At 39.0% G+C, this 25,155-nt stretch overlaps 1 protein-coding gene across 1 annotated transcript in view; it reads right to left on the reverse strand.

The window, feature by feature from the left end:
• SEC24D (SEC24 homolog D, COPII component) overlaps positions 1 to 25,155 on the reverse strand; it is an 82,970-nt gene that overhangs the window by 49,033 nt on the left and 8,782 nt on the right. The window contains exons 3-7 of the mRNA XM_077815170.1: positions 22,284 to 22,432; positions 18,063 to 18,338; positions 17,325 to 17,446; positions 13,303 to 13,414; positions 9,495 to 9,622 (exon numbers count right to left, since the gene is read on the reverse strand). Of these exons, the coding sequence (XP_077671296.1) occupies positions 9,495 to 9,622; positions 13,303 to 13,414; positions 17,325 to 17,446; positions 18,063 to 18,338; positions 22,284 to 22,432 (787 nt within the window). The remainder of the gene's footprint in view (positions 1 to 9,494; positions 9,623 to 13,302; positions 13,415 to 17,324; positions 17,447 to 18,062; positions 18,339 to 22,283; positions 22,433 to 25,155) is intronic.

Raw genomic sequence — 25,155 nt, forward strand, 5'->3', positions numbered from 1 at the left:
CTGATTGACAGATAGGGCCTTTAATTTGTCAAGAAACGAAACTGGTATTTTATATAATGAGAATGCTTATGATCATTATATGGGACTCCCCTGTTTACCTATTCCAGCCAAAGCGGAAGCCTCTCTATGGCTTAGGAGGGATACTAATACCTGTTTTATACTTTAACAAAAAGCGGCAAGTGTGGCTCCAAAATATTCTTAAAGATAACAATTTCTTCAAAGGGGAGTTCTCCTCTGCACCCTCATCAGCCCCCCAACCAATAAATGAGTAAATTTAACAAGATTTTTCATAATCTCTATTGACTGTTAAAATAAAATATTCATCATCAGTCACCACAACAGCAGATAAAACTCTAGAATGATCCAGTTTGCAGAAAAAAGCTTTCCTTTTTATGCTTTAGACTCTATTCATCTATCTTCATCCATGGTTCAACAACTCTAAGGGCCACATCCTTTGCTCACTTTGACTCTGCAAATTTGTAGCTGATAGAAAGCACTTTTGTGGCCTAATAGACAGTACGCTCCAGAAAGTGTTTCTCCTGACCGATTAGGAAACCCAGACTCTAGTGAGGACCACAGTTCTTACTGCTTCTGGACCACCTTCCAAACTGGGACTTGGGAGAGTGTATGCTGCAAAGGAAAGCCCTGAGATCAGCACTACTATGTTCCAGGTTTCTGCTCAGCAGCAAAGTATGCTGGGAAGATAAGGTGTATAAATGGCAACTCTCATCAGAACTGCCATACTGGGTGAGACCAATGGTCCATCTAGCTCAGTATCCTGTCTCCAATAGTAGCCAGTACCAAAACTTCAGGAGGAAAATACAGAACAAGGCAATTTTGGAAAGATCCAACTGTGTCTTCCCCTACCGGCTTCCGGCAGTCAGAAGTTTAGGGTTGCCCCAAACATGGGGCTGCTTCCCTGGCCATCTTGACTAGTAGCCATTGATGGACCTATTCTCTGTGAACTTATCCAATTACTTTTTAAACCTGGTTTCAGAGTAGCAGCCATGTTAGTCTGTATTTGCAAAAAGAAAAGGAGTACGATGAAGTGAGCTGTAGCTCACGAAAGCGTATGCTCAAATAAATTTGTTAGTCTCTAAGGTGCCACAAGTCCTCCTTTTCTTTTTTAAACCTGGTTATGCTTTTGGCCATCACAACATCCCATGGCTATGGGTTCCATAGGTTAATTGTGCATTGTATGAAAAAGTGCTTCCTTTTGTTTGTATTAAATCTGCTGCCTATTAATTTCATCCCCTGGTTTTTGGGTAGTGGGAAAGGGTAAATTACATTTCTCTATTCACTTGTTCCACACCATTCATGATTCTATAGACCTCTCTCCTACCCCCCCTTAAACATCTTTTTTCTAAGCTAAACAGCCCTAAGATTTTTAGTTTCTCCCATGTGGCTGCTGTTCCATATGCTTGATCATCTTTGTTGCTGTTCTGTTTTCCAGTTCCACTGCATTCTTTTTGAGATAGGGCAACCAGAACTGCACCAAATATTCAAGGCACGGGCGTACAATGGATTTAGATAGTGACATTATACTTTCCATCTTTTTTTCTATCCCTTCCTAAAAGTTCCTAACATTCTGTTTGCCTTTTTGACTGCTGCTGCACTGAAACTAAGCTGAAGTTTTCAGAGAACCATCCATAATGGCTCCAAGATCTTTCTTGAGTGGTACTGGCTAATTTAGAACCCATCATAATTAGTCATGCAGTTAGGATTTTTTTCTCCAATGTGCATTACTTCGCATTTGTCAACACTGAATTTCATCTGCCATTTTGTTTCCCAGTTGCCCAGGTTTGTGAGATCCCTCTGTAACTCTGCACAGTCTAATATCACAGACTTAACTATCTTGAAAATTTCTTATCTGCAAATTTTGTTACTTTTCCAGATCATTAATGAATACGTTGAACAGCACAAATGCTTGAAAGACTCTGCTGTTTACCTCTCTCCATTATGAAAACTGATCATTTACTCCTACCCTTTCTTTCCTATCATTTAAACCAGGTACTGGTCCATGAGAAGACATTCCCTCTTATCCCATGATCATTTAGTTTCCTTAAGAGCCTTCAGTGAGGGACCTTATCAAAGACTTTTTGAAAATCCAAGTACATTATATCCACTGGATCACCGTTATTTTCTTCAGCACTAGAGAGAAGCTCTGTGATAAGGATCTTGATGTGCCAATCCCGGAGGACAGGGAGGACCTAGACTTTGCTTTGAGAAGCTACCCCCCACTAACAACACCTTTGTGAAGGCTTGAGGAGCCAGCCATCAACCTGAAAAGGAGAATGGAATTTTGGAAATGTTCACAATTTAACAAGAGTCTCAGATCCTGATTGTGACAAGGGAAAATGGAACTGAATAGACACGTCCTCATAGGTTACATGGTCCCTGGTTCCACTGCTGTTGCCTTTGTCTAGAATCTGAGTGTGAAAGAAGGAATCTTTAGTCAAGAGACTGGAGGGAGGGAAGTTTCTGCATGATTGATACCTTCATTTGAATTCAAGTGATGTGAAGAGATCTTGAATAACCCAGAGACAAACGCTACTGCAGACAAATTAATTTCCTGCATATAGGAAAAGGTCAGATTCCCCTAACTGAGAACACACATAAGCTTTAGCATTAGACTCTTGAGTAACAGTGAGGGTGAGGAGAGGCCTCTTAATGATGTAATGCCTCAAACACATGCTGGAGTCACTAGTCAACTGTCATATAAACCAATATGAAAAAGGGCATGACATTTTAAAATAAACTGACAGATAGCTAGATAGGCAACTTTCCTTCCAGTCCTTCAGAAAGTTTTCTTAAGCCTATTATCTTCTGCTATGACAAAGCTTTCAAGTAGCATGGACAACTTAGTCATGTGAATTCTGTCTATTCCATCCATCTTATGCTTTATGATTTTAGCCTTCTATATAGTGTTAATAAATCCTTCAGCTCTAATTCTCTGTCTGCATCATATCTGTTTGGAGGAACATTACCCATAAGATAGCCAGTCCCTTTCGGACAGAGTTGTTCCGACCTCATTAGCTGGGAAGACAATAGAACATTTGACTCTCAGAACAACTCTGTTCCTTCCACTTCCCGGAGCACAGCAAAGCTCTTGTATTAAGCCTGCTGCTTATTTTAAGACAAGCCAGGGAGACTGCACCCAAAGAGGTGTGATTTTGTGGGGATTCTCCTAAGTCTCCAGGATGAAAGATGGGAATGAGCAGTGAATGAATGGATGCAGTATTGACACACCTGGCAGTGGAGTGATCTGTGACAAGCCGGCTAGCTTCACCAAAGGCAACTGATATGACTCTACCAACTGAGGCTGAATAATAGTAACTCTGGAGCTGGGCTGCTTTCTGTGCTCTTTGCAAAGATTTAGAAAAAATAGGAAGAGCAAAAGGCACTGTAGATTTACTTTGCTGTTTAAAATCAGCTACAGCCATTACAAGTTTGCTCTTGACAAAATGATGATGTTTACAAAATATGTCTACCACTTACCTTCCTTACAGCCGGTTACTACCACTCACCTTACTGGATACCTACCTTCTTCTAGCTTAACAGCACTGAAGCACTGGACCTTTCTAATTAAAGCTACTGGGGATGGTCTCTCTCAAAGTTAGTTTATTAATCCTTTCCATCGCCACAAACGTGGCTTTTCCTTCCAGCCCAACTAGACTGAGGCCAATAATTTCCTCCAAATTTCTCTAACTGAAAAAACTGACCAGCTTCCAGCTCAGAGACTATTTGTTCATTTATGGGAGATAACTCCATTCCTGATTTCAGGGTTTTCCTTGGACAATGCCACTCCTGGACTACTGGTTAAAGTTCAAGTATCTGGTTAATGTACTATAGTTCTGTATGGTTATGTCATGCTAATCTTGTCAAATACCAGAGGATTTACTGTTTTGAAAGGAAGAAAATTACACATTATTTTAAAATAATTTTTTCACCAGCAAATATTTCTGTAAATGAAGTCAAATTAAAATTAGGTAGTGTTGTAAAACAGGGCAAGACACATTAGTTATTAGAGAATAATTCTAAACACAAACTAAATCACCTATATTTATAAACACTGAAAACTTTATATTTTATTTTTTTGAATTGTTGAATGTTTGCTTTTTAAAAATGTAAAATACTCCTCTAAAATAATATTAATAGCAAGCAGCATTAAATGTTAAACAAAGATCACATGCTTTATCCAGGCTTTGGAAACATTCATACATCTCCAGAACAAACTTGTGTAGGGTCTGGTCTATGATGATAACTCAGAGAGTTACGTTTATTTTTACAGTCTGTTGCTAAAACAGTGCCAGCTAAAAATAAGTCCTGTCAAACAATGATAGCGTATTCTCAAAAAACTATCACAAACAAATACTTTTCATAGATCATCCAAATCAAGATATTGAAGATAAAGAACTGATTTGTCTGTGAAATAATAAATAAGGAGTTAGTATAAATAAGATACTGTAATGTCTACAGTAATTAGCCTTTTGGCAAGGGAGAAAAAAAGTCCAGTTGTTATTCTGTTTTTAATTTTCCTTTCAACCAGTTTCCAGATTTAAGACTTACTGATCTATAATTCCCAGCTCACCTCTAGAACCTCTTTTAAATATATGTACAACATTTCCTGCCTTCCAATCCTCTGGACCAGTGGCTGTTTTCAATGACAGCTTAACATTTTCTGTTAGCAGCTCGACTAGTTCGTACTTGAGCTCCTTTACAACTCCTGGGTTTGGTAATTTATTGCATTTTAAATGATCCGTTTACTCCAGCACTACCACTTCTGTCACCTCAATCTCAGAGTAGATCATCTTTATCACCAGAAAAGAGCAGGTCCAGGGTAAGTATCTTCCTAATCCTCGTCAGTGAAGACTGAGGCAAAGCAACCATTTAGAGTCTCAGCAATGTCCTTATTTTCCTTAATTACTCCCTTAAAACCCTGATGATCCAGCACACCCACCAATTCTTTAGGAGACCTCCTGCTCCTGATGTACTTCAAGAATTTCTTATTCATTTTACACTGTTAGCTACTTGTTCTTAAGAATCCATTTTCCCTATTACTTATTGCCAGCTATAATTTATACTCCTATTTATTGGCTTCACTAGGATCAGAAGTCCAAATTTTGAAGGATTTCTGTTTGGCTCAAATAGCCTCTCAAACCCTGTCATTTAGCCGTATAGGCTTAGTCTTTCTGATTCCCTTCTTCTGCAGCAATATATATATATATACACTCTCTGAGGTTGTTACTGGGATTTGTTTAAGTAGTATCCATGCCACCTTTAAGAATTTTACTTCAAATTAATGTCTCAGTGTCACTTTTTGGTGCCCTACCTGCCCCTAGAATGTTGAACCTAAATATAGTGTGGTCACTATTAGTGGCTCAGCTACTGTCACTTGAAATAGCTCCTGCGTTTTACTTAAAACTAGTCAAGAATTAGCCTCTCCTCTTGTGTGCTCCACAACTAGCCTTTAAGAAACTATCACTGAAGTGCTGAGAAATTATTTCCCTAAACTGTGTCTTCAGTATTTTATATGTGGGTAGTTGAAGTCCCCATTATCATCAATGCGTTAGATTTTACTTCCTCTTGGAATTTTTTTTTTTTTTTTTTAGTCTGGAGGCTGGTAGTATTGCCCTACTAATATTTACATTCGTACAGGTTGGGATTTGTATCCACATAGATTCAGCTGTGTACTCCTCTCCACTCAGAATTGTTATCTTGATAGGTTCTGTGCAATCCTTTAGATACAGTCCTACTCCCCTGCTTCTTTGGCCTGGTCTGTTTTTCCTATGTAGTTTATAACCAAGTATAACAGTGTTTCATTGGCGCTTGTCATTCCACTAAGATTCTGTAATGACTGTTCTGTCAAGGTCCTTGTCTACTGCAAGGCATTCTAGTTTGTTTATTTTTGCTTTTAAAACTTCTTGCATTTGCATACAGGCATTTGCTGTTTTTATTCTTGACTAGGGGCCTGCTTTTATTTAACTCCTTAATCTGACACCTTGATGATTTTACAGAATTTACCTCTGTTCTGATCCTCTCTCTGCACTAGTTCAGTTGTAATTTGTATCCGACTCTTTGCTGGATACTCAGACACCACTGTATTACAGATGCCTTTAACAGATGTCTCTGTCCAAATTTAGTGCTCCTCAGCTTGTGCCAGCATTCCCTCAGCTCTTAGTTTAAATACTCCCTCAATATCTTATTTATTTTACAATGCCAGCAGTCAGCTTCTGTTTTGATTAAGGAGTATCCCAAAAACCTCTGTATATGCTTTTCTTTCCCCAAAATACCCTCCAGTGCCTAATAAACTTAAATTCCTCTTCTCAACCACGCACTGAGACTCTGCAGTTCCTTCTGCTAAGCTGGACCTGCATGTGGGACCAGAAGCATTTCAGAGAAAGCTATCACTGAGACCCTGGACCCAACGCTTCTACCTCATAGTCTACATTTAGCTTCCAAGATCTCTCCCCTACATCTCCATATGCCATTGGCCAAGTAAAGTGAGCCCTACACCTGAGGGCATTTCTGTTTGTCTGTATGGAACATGATAATTTTTGAACACCACAGTCAATCAATTACAAAATTTCAGGGAGTATTCTAGTCAATTGAAGGGAAATCCGAAAAGCTTAGTTTAGAGGAAAATCAAGCTACCGATTGCTGGGTGCTGCAGATAGAGAAATCTCTCTGACACCCTTTGCTGCTGCCTATACCTATCTGAGCAGCAGCTTAATTTGCTGCATGGGGAGACTGTGTAGCCAGGGATCTAACAGACATAAAAAAGCCTTTCAGCATGGGGAGAAAGAAGCAGGGACCACTGATGGGGGGCGGGGGGGGGGGAATTGTGTGTGAGGGGGGAGAAAGTGGGGACCTGGAGGGAGCAGGGAAAGAGTGGGAGTGGAGAGAAGGTGAGGCAATGGTGATGAGGGAAGCAGAGACCAGAAGGAGACGGACTGGAGAGCCGCAGGAGAAAGCAGGGACCATGAGGGAGGAAGATGAGCAGGGTGAGGAGCAGAGCCTGTTTATAAAGAACTCTGGGTTGATCATCTCAAGCTCTGCAAATACTGACTCTGGAAAAAGAAGGGTCCACAGGTGTGTGGCTGGACAGGTTAACAAGTACCTGGAGGGTAAAGGACAAAGCAGCTCTGAGTTCAGGGGCTGAGGAGTGTCTGTAACTCCTCCCCACATCATCTCCATGTCCACTCCCCACAACCACCACCAAAATGTTGCGTCGAGAGGAATCTCTCTGGTGCCCCCTGTGTCTGTCTATACATCACAGGCAGCATACAGTATGAAGCTGCTGCTTTCTCTCATAGGGCGTACCAACTGGTCTACTGAAGAAGCGAAGTGTGCAACTCTCTAGTTGGTACCAACATGTACCTCAAAAGCAGGGGATCTTTCTCCAGCCAGCTACAGGCTCCACACCTATGACCCCCCGAACAAAATTCAGCCCTGAAGTAAGCATACACAATTCTATCAACCTCAGACCTGAATTTGTTTACAGGATGAATTTATCCATGTTTTCAGTTATTCCCCAATGCTTAGGTACAGTTTAGAGTAACTGAAATGCTGCCAGAAAAGCAAAGGTGAGGGAGTACTTTATACACAACTTCTGTTCAGCTGGATTGCCTAGTAACATGGCTTACTCCACAATGCAAGCAATAACTCCAATAATGAAATCAGAAGCCCTGCTCCAGATAACAGACTCCAGAAGGGAAGAGCAAGCACCACTGGATGCTATCACCACAGTCTGTACGGGCACATCAATTCACTCAGATATTGACACAAGACAAGGTTTTTCCTACATTTCCAGCAGTTTTATTCCTATAAACAAAAAACAATCCACAAACTCCTTTGTCAACACTGACCATTAAGAACGCAATTTGTAACAGGTGAATTTTATATCCTATTCTGAATTCATCCTGAAGCGTAAATGGTTCCCAAAGAACCACACAGGCCAATTAATAACAATTTATGTATTTACTATTTAAGCTGCACCCAGAGGACTATTATGCAATTGAGTGAACCTAACCCTCGCTCATAGCCTTTAAAATGTTATTTATATCGGTGAGACTTGGTATACACAACATACATTCATCATGATGGACTCAGTGCAAATAATGTAGGTATTTTATAAAGTTCTTGCCATCATAATGAAAATTTATCTATCTAGATCTCCGGTATTAAAGGAAACCAAATGCCAACTGTGCCATTGACTTGGTAAATAAAATCAATTTTATAGTTCAACTGTCATTTGCAGCTCCTTTAATTGATCCAAGTCACACCAAAGAGTCTGCAAAAATAGCGTACAGGCGGGCATGTTGTAGCCATGGTTCACCGAGTCCTAGTAATACATTCTGTGCTATTTTGTGTGTGTGTTTTTTTAAAATAAAAGAAACAAAATTAAACTTGTTGGTTGCTAGCATTGAGCGTTTTAGCAACTGCAGAAGAGAGGAGACATTACAGCTAATCAAATGAGACACTATGACCAGTAAAAACCAGAGTTTCCCTTCCTTTATCAAAAAGCCATCAAATGTCAAAGTGAGCTGCAACTTATTCAAAGATGGATTCTCACTTTGCACCTAATTCTCATGAGCCCCATCTGCAGAATGCTGCTCGATTGCATTTATGGGAGCTCCTGTGAAGTACTCAGTATTCCGAAGGCATGGGTATTTTGTACCTGCCATCATTAATTCTAGTCAGAAAGTACTCGGTGAGAGACTTGAAATATTAGTGCACACACACACTCTCACAGATATTTTATAGTCTACCTTGGTCAAGTCAAAAGACTACAAAGAAGCAAAAGATTTAAAACCATAGTTCACAAGGAAAAGAGGAATCCCTTTTTTAAAGAAATATATGGCTTCAGTATTAGAAAACATCAGCAATTCTAAAACAAAAAATTGATATTGATATTGCTTAATATTTGTAAGGTTTTCTCCATATGAAAGAGCCTTTTTATTCACTGTGATCTTGACTTAAAAACAGAGCTACATATTTTAGCAGAAGCAGAAAAGATGAGGAATTTTCGGAGGGGGCTCAGCACCGCCTACTAAGATTGCGCAACACTTCTAATGATAAGACTCTGTTTGTCAAACTTTACCAGCCACGCTAGAATGTTTCATGCTGGGTGTCTACCTCATGCTAAATCCTTCTGGAAAATTTCAGCCAAAACAGTTGAACTGTTTCCAAGAATGAGGAAAGGAACTAAGGAGTCAGGAGCAACAGATCTGCTGTGGAGCTGGGTATGGGTACGTGGTAATCTATGACGCCTAATTTTGTAGTCCTGATGACACCAAACCCTGTCTACATTAGCATTTGCACTCTTGCTAACACCAGTGGAGTTGCACCACTGCAAGAAATGTAGATTTTCTCCCCAAAATGCCGGGGTAAATACAAATACTTGACCACGAAAGAACTAGTCTGTCACATAAAATCATAATATGAGAAACCATGAAGTAGGTCTTTTGGATAGGTATTTATTGATCCCTTACCTCGTTTGGTGGAACAGCAGCAAAAGGCTTGATGATAGCAGCCAGTGGAATCTGAGCTTGTTTGGCCATATCTGAAGAGGATGGGAAGCAGTAGGCAGTACATCGAATATAACGAGGGCTGGCATTGCCTAAAAGAACATATTATGAGATAGGGTTATGTAGGGTGGATTGACTTAAATCAAAGCAATTTAAATCACTATTTTAAATCATGATTTAAATCAACAAGCAGGAAACCTTGATTTAAATAATGAATTTTAATTGTGTTCTGCATTTGCACTTTTCAGTTATTTTCTCAAAGAAAAGTTGATTTTCATTGCTTGGTAACAATTAGAACATTTTATTTTCAGCTAAATATGATCTTTACATAATTTTGGTGCTTCTTTTTGCTAGCCAGGAGGATAAACTGTATCTATACACATTTATTTAAGAAATTACACAGCTTAACATTTTACTAGATGTTGATTAATATTTTACTTGCTATTAGTGTCAAAATAGCATTTTTTATTCAATAAAGCTACCTTCAATGTGCTGCATATGTATGAAATTTTTTTTTATCAAAACATGTTTTGCATTTAAAAATAATTTATTAAACAAATGAAGTGTTCACTGTAGTTAGTGAATGGAACTGTTCCTAGTTACCATGTCCTTCAAGATTTTAGAACTAGTAGGTATCCCCCTCTGACACTAACCTTTTATTCATACGTCAGAAGCAGAAAACAAGTTTTCCTGCTTTTTTCCAACTTCCAACTAATTTCTTAACTCTGAATAAATTGATCATGGAACTGAACTAGTGGAATACATTGAAATAAAGAAAATATTCTCCCTGCACCTGGAAAAAGAGGCTACTGCTGGGTTAGCACTTCAACAAACTCTAGTTCCAGGTGCTCAGCCAGTGACTTCCAGCAAGGGTTTGACTTCCTTTAAAACTTGGCAAACATGTTTCTTGAATTATTTTTAACTTAAATTTAAATGATTTTAACAGATAAGAAGTTTTGATCTTAACATAGGTTTCAATTTCAAATTTAATTTTAAATAGACTAATTTAAAAAAATAAACTTGTATTTAATTAAAAATTTTTAAATATCCAATTTTTTTTATTTAAAAAAGTCATGGATTCTTATCCACATTGGGATTGTAAGAGAAAAAAAAAGGACAGCAAAGCCAAAACAGTAATGCAAAGTGACAATTCAAATATAAACACTGAACATAAAATAAATACACTAGCAAAAGTTTCCTCCTCTTCCCATGTGAGCTTCTGCACCCTTTCCTCTCATGGGCTATCATCCCACTACACCTCTTCTTGATAGGCTTTCCTCAATGTTTCAGCGTACTAAAGCTATTTAAAGTTCATTGGGGCAGGAACCTTGTTTTCTTTCAGTACTTGTCAGTGTCTTCCACACATATGTTGCTGTAACATTAATAATTATTCCTGGCATGAATATGCTATTGATGCTCCAGTAGAAAACCCTTTAGCGTGGAAATCATGGCTGGGATCTCAAAAGGAACCGCATGGAGCTGGGCTCCCAACTGCCAGTGAAAGTCAATGGGAGCTGGGCATCTCACTCTCAGACTCCTTTTAAAAGTTCAGCCTGAAACTGTACTACTCAGTTATTTGAAAGAGACTTCTTTGCTTAAAAGACATTCTCTCCCTTCCCTTCCCTCCCTGCCCTCCAAAAGCCAGAAGAATATGTAGTTATACATTTTTCCCAACTAGACTTTATCCAAACACAGTTAAATGAAGGCGGAGCTAATGGCATCACAAATTTAATTTACATGAGGGAGAGTCTTGTATTGAATTATGACATGCACAAATTCTGCCATCACGAAATGCGTGTGGAAGTTGAGATCGGCAAGCACTCTAGCTGGGGGACCGGCAGATTGCCAAGAAGGAAATGGATGGAGCTACATAAACAAGAGGAAAAACTGAACCCAGTGACTGAGCTTGTACTCTGACCATATAGTTTGAATCTCAGAAATAGAAATGACCAGTATACTACAAGTTAAACTTAGCAAGTGTCAATTTTTAACCTTATATTCCAGCATGGACTCAGCAGTGCGTCTGCATGATTCCTTCAATCATTACTTTTCCTGCCCATCTTAAAGGCCAAAAATTTTTAAAACGGCAGCATGCGCACAGGGGAAGGTGAAGAGGATTCCTTCATTAATTAGAAAAAATCTTCATAGCTATTTCCACTATTTTATATAATTAAACTACTCAAATATTTTATTTCAAATGAGAAGAAGATTGACTAAAATGTCATTCATATTTCATAGTTGAGGCTTATTCTTGTAACTGAAATACGCTTATTATAAATCCCAACAGTTCTGGGAAAGGATACAGCATATATTCCTTGACAATGTCCTTCAGCACATGGAAAGCCAGCCAGGTTACCCCTCATATGCAGTGCTTTTAGGGCAGGGGTTCTCAAACTGGGGGTTGGGACCCCTCAGGGGATCGTGAGGGTATTACATGGGGGGTCACGAGCTGCCAGTTTCCACCCCAAGTCCCACTTTGCCTCCCACATTTATAATGATATTAAATACATAAAAAAGTGGTTTTAATTTAAAAGGGGGGTCGCACTCAGAGGTTCCTACGTGAAAGGGGTCACCAGTACAGAAGTTTGAGAACGACTGTTTTAGGGCGTGCAACTCTTGCTACGAAGTGAAGTAATTCTGAACTGTGACACGAGTTTACGTGTGGATCGTAGGGCACAAGGTTGCTATTCTTCTCAGGCTTTTTTGATTATGTTATTAGGAAAAAGGGCTGTGCTCAGGTGACTCCTGTCAGATTAAAGGCTCTACTTGGAAGCCACGCTAGATGCTATGTTGTTTTGCTATGAAGGAGCTGGCAGTACTAAGGGCCGGATCCTGAGAGGAGCGGAACACTCCCCTATTCTCACTGCCTCTACTGGAGGAGCTGCCAGTCGCACAGCCTCTTCTAGAGCAGACAGCCCTCAAACAGCACAGCAAGGCCCTGATCCTGGAAATGCTTAGGCATATGTATAATCTCAGTGAAGCCAAATATTAACAAAGCCAATGGGAGCATTCAGAATTTTAAACTAGGCATGTGCTTATGGTGTATACAAGGTTGAGGTCTAAAGATCTCAGTCAATTCTGGTACACAGAATATTTCCGTGCTACAAGTTTGCATTTTTCTCTCTCTCTCTCACACACTGTTTTGTTCTACACAATACTGCTATGGAAATACAGTAATGGTGACTGCATTGCTCTGAACTATTAACATTTTGTATGGTCATTTCTCTTCCATGCTACCTTAACGAATAAGGTGAAAAAGAACAATTAGCAATGTTTTACAGACACAACAAACAATGGAAATGAAGGAGAATTAAGGATACATGAATGGGTTTTGCCTTTTATTTATGGCACAAGCATCTAATTAGTAAATAACTTTTCAAAAGTGCTGAGCAATCACATATCCCATTGAAATTAATGAGAGGTTCAGGAGCTCTTGGCATTTTTGAAAGTCATGCCACCACCTCTGACTAGGTGCCTAATTATCATAGAATATCAGGGTTGGAAGGGACCTCAGGAGGTCATCTAGTCCAACCCCCTGCTCAAAGCAGGACCAATCCCCAATTTTTGCCCCAGATCCCTAAATGGCCCCCTCAAGGATTGAACTCACAACCCTGGGTTTAGCAGGCCAATGCTCAAACCACTGAGCTATCCCTTCCCACATGGATTTGGGAGCATAATTTGAAGTAACCAAATTTGAAAATTTCAGTCAATAATTGTTTTTTAACTTCATTTCAACTAGGAAAAAACCCAAAGTGATCACATAAATAGTTACCTTGATCTTGGATCACACAATCTGTGGTGACAAGAGGAGGAACTTGGCCTCTGATGTTTGTAGCATAGATTTGACCTCCTCTGGAAGCCTTATCATTTTCAATTACTTGAATCTGATGAATCAGAAATAAAGAGAGAAACATGAAATAGGGGAGACTATGGATTTCCTCAATTTCATAGAGAGTTTACAGGTAAACGCCCACCCCAGGCAACCCTATTCGCATTCATTATCTCTATAGATGTGCATAGTAGAAAAGGAGTATATTGTAGCATGTATTGTCCAAAGAGGATCAAAACAATATACATATATCTATGCCCATAACTGTTTCATACCCCTTCTTAGTTCCTATTTGCCTAGGGTTGAACTTTGTCATAGTACACCTGGATAATGGGCAAACCAAGAAGGTCAGACAGTCAATGCTCAATTCCCTCTTCTGCAAGAAAACTCACAGGAATGGACTAATGGGGAAGCAATCTCAGCAAAGTTCTCCAATGAAAGGAGAGACTTCTCCCTGAGTAACAAACGTCAGAAGAGCCAAGCTGGCAGGTCTTCTAAAGCCAGCAGCTGCCTCCAGGAGGCAAATTGTCACGCTGGGTGAAATTTTAATCTGCCCCTGGGGTGGACACAGAAATGAATAGCCACCTGAGGCCAAAATTAGCATGACAAGTTGCTTCTTCAGCCCCACCTAAAATACAGAAGTGGAAATGATTTAACTAAAGGTGTTCTGTTGAACAGATTTAGCTAAACTGGTGAGCTGTTTGTGGACAGTCTTACATTTGTTTAAGCCTGTTTTATAGCAGTTTAGCTTGCACCTGAAATTTAACTGCGGTTGGGAGAACTCATGAAGTCTCTGTCAGACAGCAGAGATAGAGCCCAATACATCAGGATAGAGCCCACTGACTGTTGTTCAAAAGATATTCCCAATACACTGGGAAAAATCTTGGGGGCAAGTACCATTTTGAACTTTTCCCAACGTAACTGACTCTGTCCCTTTAAATGGCTACAACATTTCTGTATTGCATTTTAGCTTGCTTGACTTCCTCTCTACTCTTCATATTGTGTACCAATTGCTAGCTGCTTGCACAAAGGGAAAACCAATTATTTACTCCAAAAAAAGTCCATTGGCTGAAGGAAGTGAACCTTTTTCAGACTAAGCTCTGTAGAAAACGCATGTAAACGGTAATCTGAAGAGTTAACTGACAGAAATATATCATCATTCTTGGAACTAGCTGTTGACAAAGTACAGATGCTGCATTTCATAGATGTTGTTAGAGCTCAGATGAATCTTTAACATTTGTAGAAAAATCTAATCAACATTGGCTATACATAAAAAAGCATTTAGCTGGCAACACTATTGTAATTTTATCATATAAACATAACTAACACACACGGAGATATTTATTCCTGATTGTCAATTAGCTCTTTGCCCTTTACAGTCACTGACCCAGATCTCTTTTCTTTTAAACATGTTGTTCTGATCCTTACTGTGCTGCTAAAACAAACCATTTAACAACCTTTTTTTAACACTGCTGTCACTGTCAAGTTTGTTTATTCTCCTAAGGTAACTGAAACAAGACATCAGATTATTCCAGGGATATTTTTTAGATAGAATTCAACACGTTATACTGCTTTATGGGAAATGGTGAGATGACTTAGTTGGGGATTGGTCCTGCTTTGAGCAGGGGGTTGGACTAGATGACCTCCTGAGGTCCCTTCCAGCCCTGATATTCTATGATTCTATGACTTACCTATTAAAGGCAATGCCTACACTTGCAAGTCATAAAAACACTTATATTTTTTAAATAATAGTTTGTCACACTTAGTTACATCTGAAGTGAGCAACTGAGAGCCTTTTCCCTCAAGGTTCCTTCTCTCCAGTGTCAACTGTTATATACCATCTTCATCCATGCCTAAAGACAACCCAAATGGAGTCTAAACTGATCAAGGAAGTGGTCTTAGCCTCCTGCCCCAGCAGCTATACACTGCTTCATGGAGTATTAACAATATATTTCTTTAATGTAAATTCTTCCTTACACATGGTGGAAAACACACGAAATTCCACAAATGCATAGTCAATAGTGCAGCTCATAGGCACGGACTTTCCCTCTGCCCCATTGGTGCTCGTCCCCCCTGCCCGCACCACCCTCGCCCAGCCCCAATTGCACCCCCTTCCCCCAAGTTCCCACCCCTACTCCCCTCTTTACGACCTCCTCCCCTGAGCGTGCTGTGTCCCCACTCCTCCCTCTCCCCCCTGGAAAGTCCTAAGCGCTGCCAAACAGCTGTTAGACGGCAGGCGGAAAGTGCAGGGATGGGGAGGAGTGGGGACGTTGTGCACTCGGGGGAGGAGCAGGCGAGGAGGGGGTAAGGGCTGGGGGAACTTGGCTGCCGGTGGGTGCAGAGCACCCGCTAATTTTTCCCAGTGGGTGCTGCAGCCCCGAAGCACCCACGGAGTCGGCGCCTATGGTGCAGCTGTCTATCCACTTGTAGCTTTGGGTCGGGTTTTCACATGTACCTAAAGCCCAGATCTTCAAAGGTATTTAGGCTCCTAACTTCCTAACTAGAGCTAAGCATCTAAATCCTTGAGAATCTGGGTAAAAGTAACTTAGGTGTTTAGTGACTTAGGTGTTTTTGAAATCACACCCTTTAACATTTTTGAGCTAACAGATATATGCATTTAAGTCCAAGACAAAATATTACAAATATTTCAGTGAGCTGGAGCCCCAATTAAACACAGGGATACACTCTATCACCTAACAGCACATTCTTGGCAAAGGCTCCTCAGCTTTGGAACTTGTTTTCCCACCGTGCAATTCCCCCTCCTCTGGTCCAATATTGTCCTCAGTTTGTTGGCTTGCCCAAGCAAAGAGAGACTAGGACAACTCTGGCAGTAGAATATAAAAGATGAGAAATGCGTTCAGTTGCTGGCTTATGAGTTATGTTAGTGATAAGGCAGAGGGGAGCGCCTGAAGTAGTTCATTTGCCTGGCTGTATTATTAAGACGTAGCAAAGAATAGATGCTCCTTTTTTATGGAAGGACAGTAAAAACTGTAAGTACGTAATACCTAAAATTGGGAAACTAATAGTCCAATTAGCTGTGCAAGGTTAGACTCCACAGGGCTGCTGTCAGTAACAGTGGATAGTTAAAGAGGTCTTTGAACATAAAGCATTTCTAGAGGAGTGTGAAATCTTATTAGCAATTAGTGGCTGAGTAAATAATTTATTGCAACACGGAGATGACCAGCCAAGAGATTAAATACAGTTCAAAACATTTTGTACGTTTGCCATAACATGTAAGGCCTGATTCTGATCTCACTCCAACCCATGTAAACGAAGAGTAACTCCACCGCCTTCAGCAGCGTAAAAGAAATCGAGGGGGGGAAAAAAATCAGGCAAACAGTAGAAAAGTTTTCCCAAAAGCCATTTTAATTCAACAGTAGACTAGGCCTGTACATCCTACTGCTTCACTGTCCATCATTTACAGATCCCCAGCGATGCTTTGGGTGATTTTTTCAACCCTCTGGGCATTTAGTTCAAATTATAATATTTCAGTTACAGTTAAAGTTTTAGATCTTCCTGTAGTAACAGGAGATGGTGGTTTATTTTAAGCGTTTGCGAGTAGTAATTGTGTGTATGGATCCCTGGGAACAGATCAGGTGTTGCTGAAGGGAACCATACTGTGATATTACACAGCAGAATTCACATTAAAAAAAGCAATGAATTAGCAGGGTAGAAAGTCTACACTAATTTTCTAACAAGATTCATGGACATTTTCCAGAAATGGCACTGAAGCTACATGCTGCTGCCACTTCATCTAAAAGTGACAACATAACCCCTCTAAGTACAGAATACCACATAATTAAAGAAATGTTATATTATGAACATATTCTACGAGCCATGTGGCACAGCACATTTTAGAAGTCTAAAAAACCCAACAACATAAAAACATGAAGTTAGCTTTGATATTTCTTTGTAACATTCTAATATGAAAGCATTCACTTTTAACTAAATACAATATTACTTACGGGGCTGGGGATGGAGTCAGGATCAAGCTTCCTCTGCTGTGGACCAGCAAGCTGTCCTGGACCCGCAGGAAAGGCACCAGGATAAGAGAGCTGAGAGCCTGCCATCTGAGGGCCATAGTTGGCTGCAGAATTACAAAAGCCCGTTCATCAAATTTAAAGCATTTAAACTCTGTCATGAAGCTCTTACATCTTGCCATACAAATGTTAATGAAATAAAACACAGTGTATTTCCCACTTCCTGCAAAATATGCTTTCTTTGTGGGAGGGGATGGAGAGGGGGAAAGAGAAAATCTCCCTGAAGTAGTATTTATGAATAATTTAAAACAAAAACAAAACAAGAAAAACACTTTTCAGCTCAGTTTCTCCCCTCCCCAAAAAAGGGAGAAAGAGTAGTTTTATAATATGATATCGCCACATTTTACAAAGGCCTTAGCCTGACTTCTATTTTTGTAGATACAGTTTTACAAGTGCAAGTAAAAAGCTCCTGCACTTTTATACCCATGATTCCTTGTTTGAAGGATAAGCCTAAAATTAGGCATGACATGCCCAGGTACCAAAGTTCCTCCTGCACGTGGCTGCTGTGGTGTAGTCAGCAGTGCCTCCAAGGACTGATTAAGTCCTACGTGTCAAAAGTGAAACTGCCCCTTTAGTTTCAGCTTTACTCATGAGATGACAGCAGTTCTATCACACAATATTTAATGCATGTTTTTAAATAAGAAACCAAACATCCATATTTACCATGCTGTGGATGATACCCAGGCACTGGAGGTTGTCCTGGAAGTTGCTGCAAGTTGGCATTTGGGGGTACAGATCCTGGGATCCCATCCTGCATGGCCACTGGAGGCAGTGAGGGTGGAGTACAAACGCCATTCAGGTTATTTGCTGGTGCCGGAGGAATCTGAGATCCAGGTGGCAAGGCCATTTGCTGCTGTGTTGGTGGTGGTGGTGGACATGGACCTTGAAAAGATATTGGAATCCCAGAAGGCATGAGAGAACTCTGAGAAGCACCAGGACCTGTGCAAGAACATTCCTGTTATATATCAAATTATCCGAAAATGATAACATACTAACAATCATTTAATGTTATTAGTTGCTAATATATTTTCAGCCTATGTAAGAATACTGTAATTTAAACTGACAGTGCCTCTAATAATCCTTATTAATAACATGTCACAGCTTAAGTTTTCTAAAGTGCTTAGTAATTTTGGGTGCCCAACTTGTCACTCTGAGGTCTGATTTTCACAAAATGTTAAGTACAAACCCTCTGAAAAGTCATGCCCTTAAGGTGTCTTGATCTGGGGACTAGTTACTTTTAAAACTTTAGGCTTAGGTTATTAAAAGCAAAGAATACTGAAATATCCAATTTTCTTTTTATGATGTGTTTACTTTCTCCAATTTACTAGGATTGGTCCATTGGAGAAAAAACATGCCACTCATTTCATGTTGTTTACAATCCTCTTCAGTTTCAGGTTCTCAGGTACTAAATGCTGCAATGTATGTTTTACACATACCGCACAGGAATACTTATCTGCTCATAAGAAAAACAACGTATTTCCAAATGAAATTATCATGCTTATAGAAATATTGCTTTGGGGCTTACATATTGTAAATGTTTGTTTTTACAAAACCTACGTTTTGAGTCAAATTTCACCTGACAGACCTTGTAAGAAAGAATTTTCAGGAGAGCTAAAAGTACGTCAACTAAAACTCTTAAGCTTTTTGAGCAAGAAGTTATTCTACAAACACTAAAAGATATTTAGTTAGACATTTTAATTAGTAAACAAAACCCTCACCTACAAAATATAAGCCCACCATATCCTCAGATGGTATGAACTGACATAGCCTAGTATCTGCTGACTTCAGTGGAGCTATGCCAATTTAGATTAGCTGAGGATCTGGTCCCTAAATCTTACATTTTCTTTTCTTGCTTCGCTTTGGAGTCAACCAAAATATCAGTGTAAGTAGGAGAAACAGAGCAGTGTAAAACATATACCTTCAGTAGACTAAAGACTATTTAAGGTCTACACTTAAATGACAGGGGAATGGCAAAAAAATATTTTCTGAAGGCAAACTATTAACAGTAACACAAATCAATTATTTTTGCTTAGTCTGAAACATCTCACAGAAGTATAATAAAAATGCTGGACCAAATCTAGCCCTGTGTAAAGCAGGCATAATGTCACTGTGCATTTGCACTCTCAGTGCATTTAATCCGTTAGGCTAAGGAATATTTTAAAAGCTCCCCCCATCCCCATCTTTGCAATTAATTGCACAAACTGAGGGCAAGATCCTAGCTAGAATAAATTGGTTTCATTTCATTGGAGTCAGCAACTAGTAAAGACAATGGAGTGATACTGAACTTATGCTAGCTAGGGATCTACTCCTGAATTTGGAAGGTTTTATCTGGTACCATACCACTTTGTAGTTGTCCTCATTAATCCTTCTAAACAACACAGGTGACAGTCAAAAAAACCCCAAAATAAGACACACAAACAGAGATGGGAGCCCAGTCCTGCTTTTATTCAAGTCAAAGGTAAATTCCAAACTGATATGAATGAGATCCAGCCCTAAGCTTGCACTCTATAACTTTCACTAGGTCTATAGAACCAACCAACTGAAGTCAATGGGAGGTTTGCATACAGACTAAATTTAAACTCTACTATTAAAAAATAAAATAAACACAAAAACCAACAAATCTTTTCTGGAAATAGAACAAAGTACTATCGCAACAGAGTCAACAAAAAGCACAAAAACTAATGTGAGAGTTGATATTTCAACAAGAACCCAGCAGTAGCTCCAGCAAAGCTGAAAACAGGTTTAGTAACATAATATAACTCTCAGAATTATGTGATCCCTAATTGTATTAGCACAGTATTTCTTATATGATCCCAATATAATCCTCATTCCAAGGGAACTTCATCAGCTTGAGTAGGTAAGAAAATACATGCACTTTCTTATGGTCAGAGAGCCAGATTCTCCACTCCTAAATAGAGCAAAATGCCCAATGACCCAAGTTTTGCCTGATGAAAGGCCACAGAGTTTGGCTCATGACCATATCATAGCATAGTTAGAAACCTTATTTTGTAACTTCTTGGATCCCTACTTCATCCAGAAAATGATTTTACAACAGATATTTCCCAAACCTTCAGAGTTCAGTCCCCAACCCAGAAGGGGTGACACACATATTCTGGGCACTCACACAGCTTGCTTGCAAATGAAAGTCTTTCATTTGCATGCCATATTAGAAAACTACACATCTTCTTGTCTTCTAGTTGTCTTCTTGCACAAACCCAAAATTTGCAGACCCAAATGCTTCACCCAGATGTTTTGTGAAAAGAGAATAGGCGTGCGGATGTGAAAAGGTGGACCTGAGCAATTAATTTGCTTTCATAGATTTCGTTCTAATTTGCATTCAAGTTTTGGTTGCTATTGTAGAAATCAAAGTATCAAACCTTTAAAGATATGTCTAGAAAGACAGCACTCGCTCTCTTCCAGCACAAGTAAAATGAATGCATATGGGAACTTGGCAGTCAGCACAGAGGTTGGCACAATGACTCAAAAAGGTTCCCTATAAAATGGTGCTACTACTGTAAAAAGCACAAAGTGTTTAGCTCCAGATTACCTTTCTAACATCATAAAATTCATGCCTATGTTATCTGCTTTCAGAAACAGGTCTTTTAAAAGCAGGATATAGCTGAACTTCATCACTGGAAGCTAAGTCTGTTTACTGCTATGCTAGTGAATTATGCAACCCCATTATTAATTACTTATACATCAAACTAAAGTGCGGGTCAACTCTGAAAAGTAACTGTAAAAAATGACAAAAGGAGTCCCATGATTATTGTGTCCCAGTAACTTCACTTGACAGTTTTCTTGATTTACAAATAAAAATTAGTTTTTTCTAATTGGCACCACAGCAAATTCACCCTGGGCTCTGAAAGTCAAGCTGGGCTCTTTCACTCTCAAACACCATTACTGGTAAAAGATTCTACAGGCCAAATTCTGATTTCATTACAACTGTGCAATGTAACGGTCTTCAAATTATGCCATCTGTTACATCTGTGCAACACCATTGTCTTCAGCGTAGGTGCACGGTTGTAAATGAGGGCACAATAAAGCCCTTAAGTAGAACTTTGTTAACAATTCTGATGATGTTATGCAAGCAAGAATAGAGTCCAGTTCACTCCTCTCATAGCTGTGTTCATTCTACAGCGTTAATCGGAGTAAAGACATAATGCACTCTAAAGTGAGCAGATATGACTTTCAGTACACCCAGAAAGCATATCTGTTGAGTTACCTTTTTTTTTTTTTAAGTCACTTTCAAAGACAAACCAAACTTTAAAAAAAAAGACAAGTTTCTAAAATTAGTCTCAATATCCATTAGTGGGAATAGCAATTAAATACCAAGGCATGCTGATTTAACACGCAGTATTATGGAAAATATCTAACACAAAGAATGCTTGATAAACAGTAAAGTGGAATTTTTAAAAGTTCATAGTGTTGCCCTAACTCTCTTTCAACAGAAGTCAATGGGAATTTTACTATTACCTTTAATGATAGCACAGTTAAACTAGCACTCAGCACTTTTGAAATCTTCAGGCTATATCATTGGTTTTCAAATTTTTTTCATTTGCAGACACCTAAAATTTTTCAAATGGAGGTGCAGCCCCCTTTGGGAATCTCAGTCTGTGGACCACAGGTTGAAAACTACTGCCCTATATGGTTCTTACAAGAACATTTAAAGGTAGACACACTTGAAGGAGCAGGATGAGACTGACATTTAGGAACCTGAGTAAGTAACACTGCTCAACACAGTGGTCTCAAAGAGCAATCTACAGTTTACTTTTGACTTATTTAACATTATGAAAACATCAAAATAGATAAATTGTTGGCTCTTTCATCATATTTTACTAATAGCTTTAGCTGATGAAAATGGATAAATGATAACGCAACCATTACCATAGTTATTTATTTGCAGGGTGCTGAGCTGATTAGCCAGTTGTGTTGTGGATGAAGAGGATGCAGTATTTGGATAGGATGGCTGTGATTGAGGGCAGTATGGGGGATAGGAAGGTGCTGCATTGTTGCGAGGTGAAGGGCCTTGAAACCTGAGAAGAGAAATTAATCTATGTTATATATATATATATATGAAAAAAAATCATCTCAGCCAATCACAACCCAGAAAGTCTAGTATCTCCTCACAAATGACACTGATACCTCTGACTATAAGGGCCAAAATTACAAAGGAGTCTCCTCAGATTGTCCCCACACAAAGTATATTTTTATGACAATAGAAATGAAGTGCGCACACAGAGGAAACGGTATGCCTATACAGAGAACAAATATTCATTTGCACACATAATTACTTATTAGAAGCAACTAAACCTGTATGTAAGATTTTACTGGTGCAGTTTAAAAAGTTCTTTTGAAATTCTGAACCCAAATGTCAAATAATCTGTCCCCTTTTCCACCTGTGGGGTACAAGGGGACAGCCTTAGTTTTGGGTGGATGAGGAAGATTCCTACTGTATTAACAAGGGGAGAGTGTGTGTATGTATCGGGGTGCGGGGGAGAGGAATAATGGAGAGAGAGTTGAAGAATCTCTGTATGCGGAGAAAAGAGGAACAGCCTGTGTGTGGGAAGCAGTGGGTGGTGTTCTGGTCTCTACACTGTTCTGACCATAATTCACCTCTGAACATGAAGGAACTGCCCTTTCCTTTAAGAAAAATATAACTTTGTTTTCTTGCTATCTTGTTCTATTTTGTCCTGAACTACAATACCAGTTCTTTCTAATGTAAGAATATGTGCAGTACACAGGGATAGGATCAGGATATAGTACACAATATACAGCGGATGAAGTAAAGGACTGGGAGTCAGGAGATGTAATTCTAGTCCTGGCATCACCACTGACCTGACATTAGGTCAGTCACCTTGCTACTCCATGTCCCTGATTCCCCTCCCATCCTTCATCTATCTTGTCTATTTACGCTGCAAGCTACCCAGAGCAGGAACTGACTCTCACTAAAAGTGTTTGGGCATAACACAATGGGGCTCCAATATGAGCTGGCACCTCTAGATTCTACCACAATACTAGCAATAACTAAAACTTCCTAATTTTGACATCTAATTAAAACACACACAAATACATTTTTATTTAAAATAAACTATTCACAAATATATCTGGACGACAACTAAAATAGAAATGTGAAGACAGTAGTTTGACTCACTGATGTCTAAGACATTGCTGCTAGACAGCACCACATTAATAAACATGCAACCAAAAATAGTTACAGCTAAGGATTTAGAAACTTACCATACAATTCTTTTTGTTACTCCTTGGAAGCCATTTTATTTAAGCTATTTTCTTTTTTTCTAAGGCAGCTACATACATATTTTTATTTATAAACTATACAAACTACGAATATTGCTACTGAACCACTCTGTGGTCAACTTTCTCCCTCTTCATTATCTTCCTCCACATTCTCCTTCTTATCCCTCCTGCCATCTTCATTTTATCCTTTCCCTATTTCATTTCACACTCTTCTTGTTCTACCCGCTCCTGTAACCCTTTGTCCTCGCTCTACTTTCCCCAAACATCTACCAAAGCTCACCAAACATCAACCTTCTTCTCCAAAGTAAATCACAGAACTTATATCAAGAGAAGGCAGCCACCAGCCTCCAAGAATTTGACAAAGCCTCATATCTTTAGGGCATGCTGTTGAGTTTTGTCTGTGATGTTGGAAGCTGGCTTAAAGAAACTGCTAAGCAGGCAAACTGAATATTAATGCACAGACATGCACAAGCTTCTACTCTCTATTAGCTGGCAACTGATGTAATGCAATCATCATTATATGACAAATCAAGAGGTTCTAGTCATAAGAAGAAAACTTGATACAGAAAGATACAGAAAATTAATGTAACTTCTATTACAGATGGTATTTCTAACACCTGTTTGTTGCCTTTGTCTCCTCCAAGTAGAGGAGACAAAAAAGTGTAATCAATACTAAAGCTTTTCTCAGTGCTGGTTCACTTTCTATTTTTATATTTCTAATCAAACATAGAAAAGAAGGTCAAAGGTGATTCTCTATTCAGGGAATATATCCTACATAAAGGTTGTATGAAACACATGGTCCAAATTATTCCTCAGTCTGCATTAGATAGTTACTTGATCCACGAATCCAAAGATCAGTGTTTTTCCCCAGTGAATCAGATTTACACTTCTAACCCCAACAGCCATTCCAGAGCACAACATTCATTTGAAACAGCTGGTCTGACTTGTTCCTCCGAAAAGCAGAATGCACCAATATACAAGAATGAGCATGAGAAGTCTGTTGGTGTCTAGCATGGATGTATTGCAAGAAAAAGGACAAAAGCCATTTGCCTTCAATCACCTAAATATACCAGCAGCCCAGCACCAGTAGCATATTAAGGTGCACAGTGAATACATATCGCTATTACAATAAAGCTTTTAATTGTAAATTTTGTAATAATACAAATATTTTTAAACTACAATCTTGGGTTGTTTATGCAATCTATGCTTCCACCTTAAAAATAAGTCCAAACAGAAGTTGGGAATAGAAGAATAGTTCCCAATTTATTTGTAAATTTACTAGGGCTGTCAAGCAATTAAAAAAATTAATCGCAGTTAAGCAATAATAGAATACCATTTATTTAAATATTTTTGGATGTTTTCTACATTTTCAAAGATGTTGATTTCAATTACAACACAGAATATAAAGTGTACAATTTTAAAAATTTCACTTTACTGTTTATCAAGCATTCTTTGTGTTAGATATTTTCCATAATACTGTGTGTTAAATCAGCATGCCTTG

Source organism: Eretmochelys imbricata, chromosome 4, assembly GCF_965152235.1.
Source record: "Eretmochelys imbricata isolate rEreImb1 chromosome 4, rEreImb1.hap1, whole genome shotgun sequence".
NCBI lineage: Eukaryota > Metazoa > Chordata > Testudines > Cheloniidae > Eretmochelys > Eretmochelys imbricata.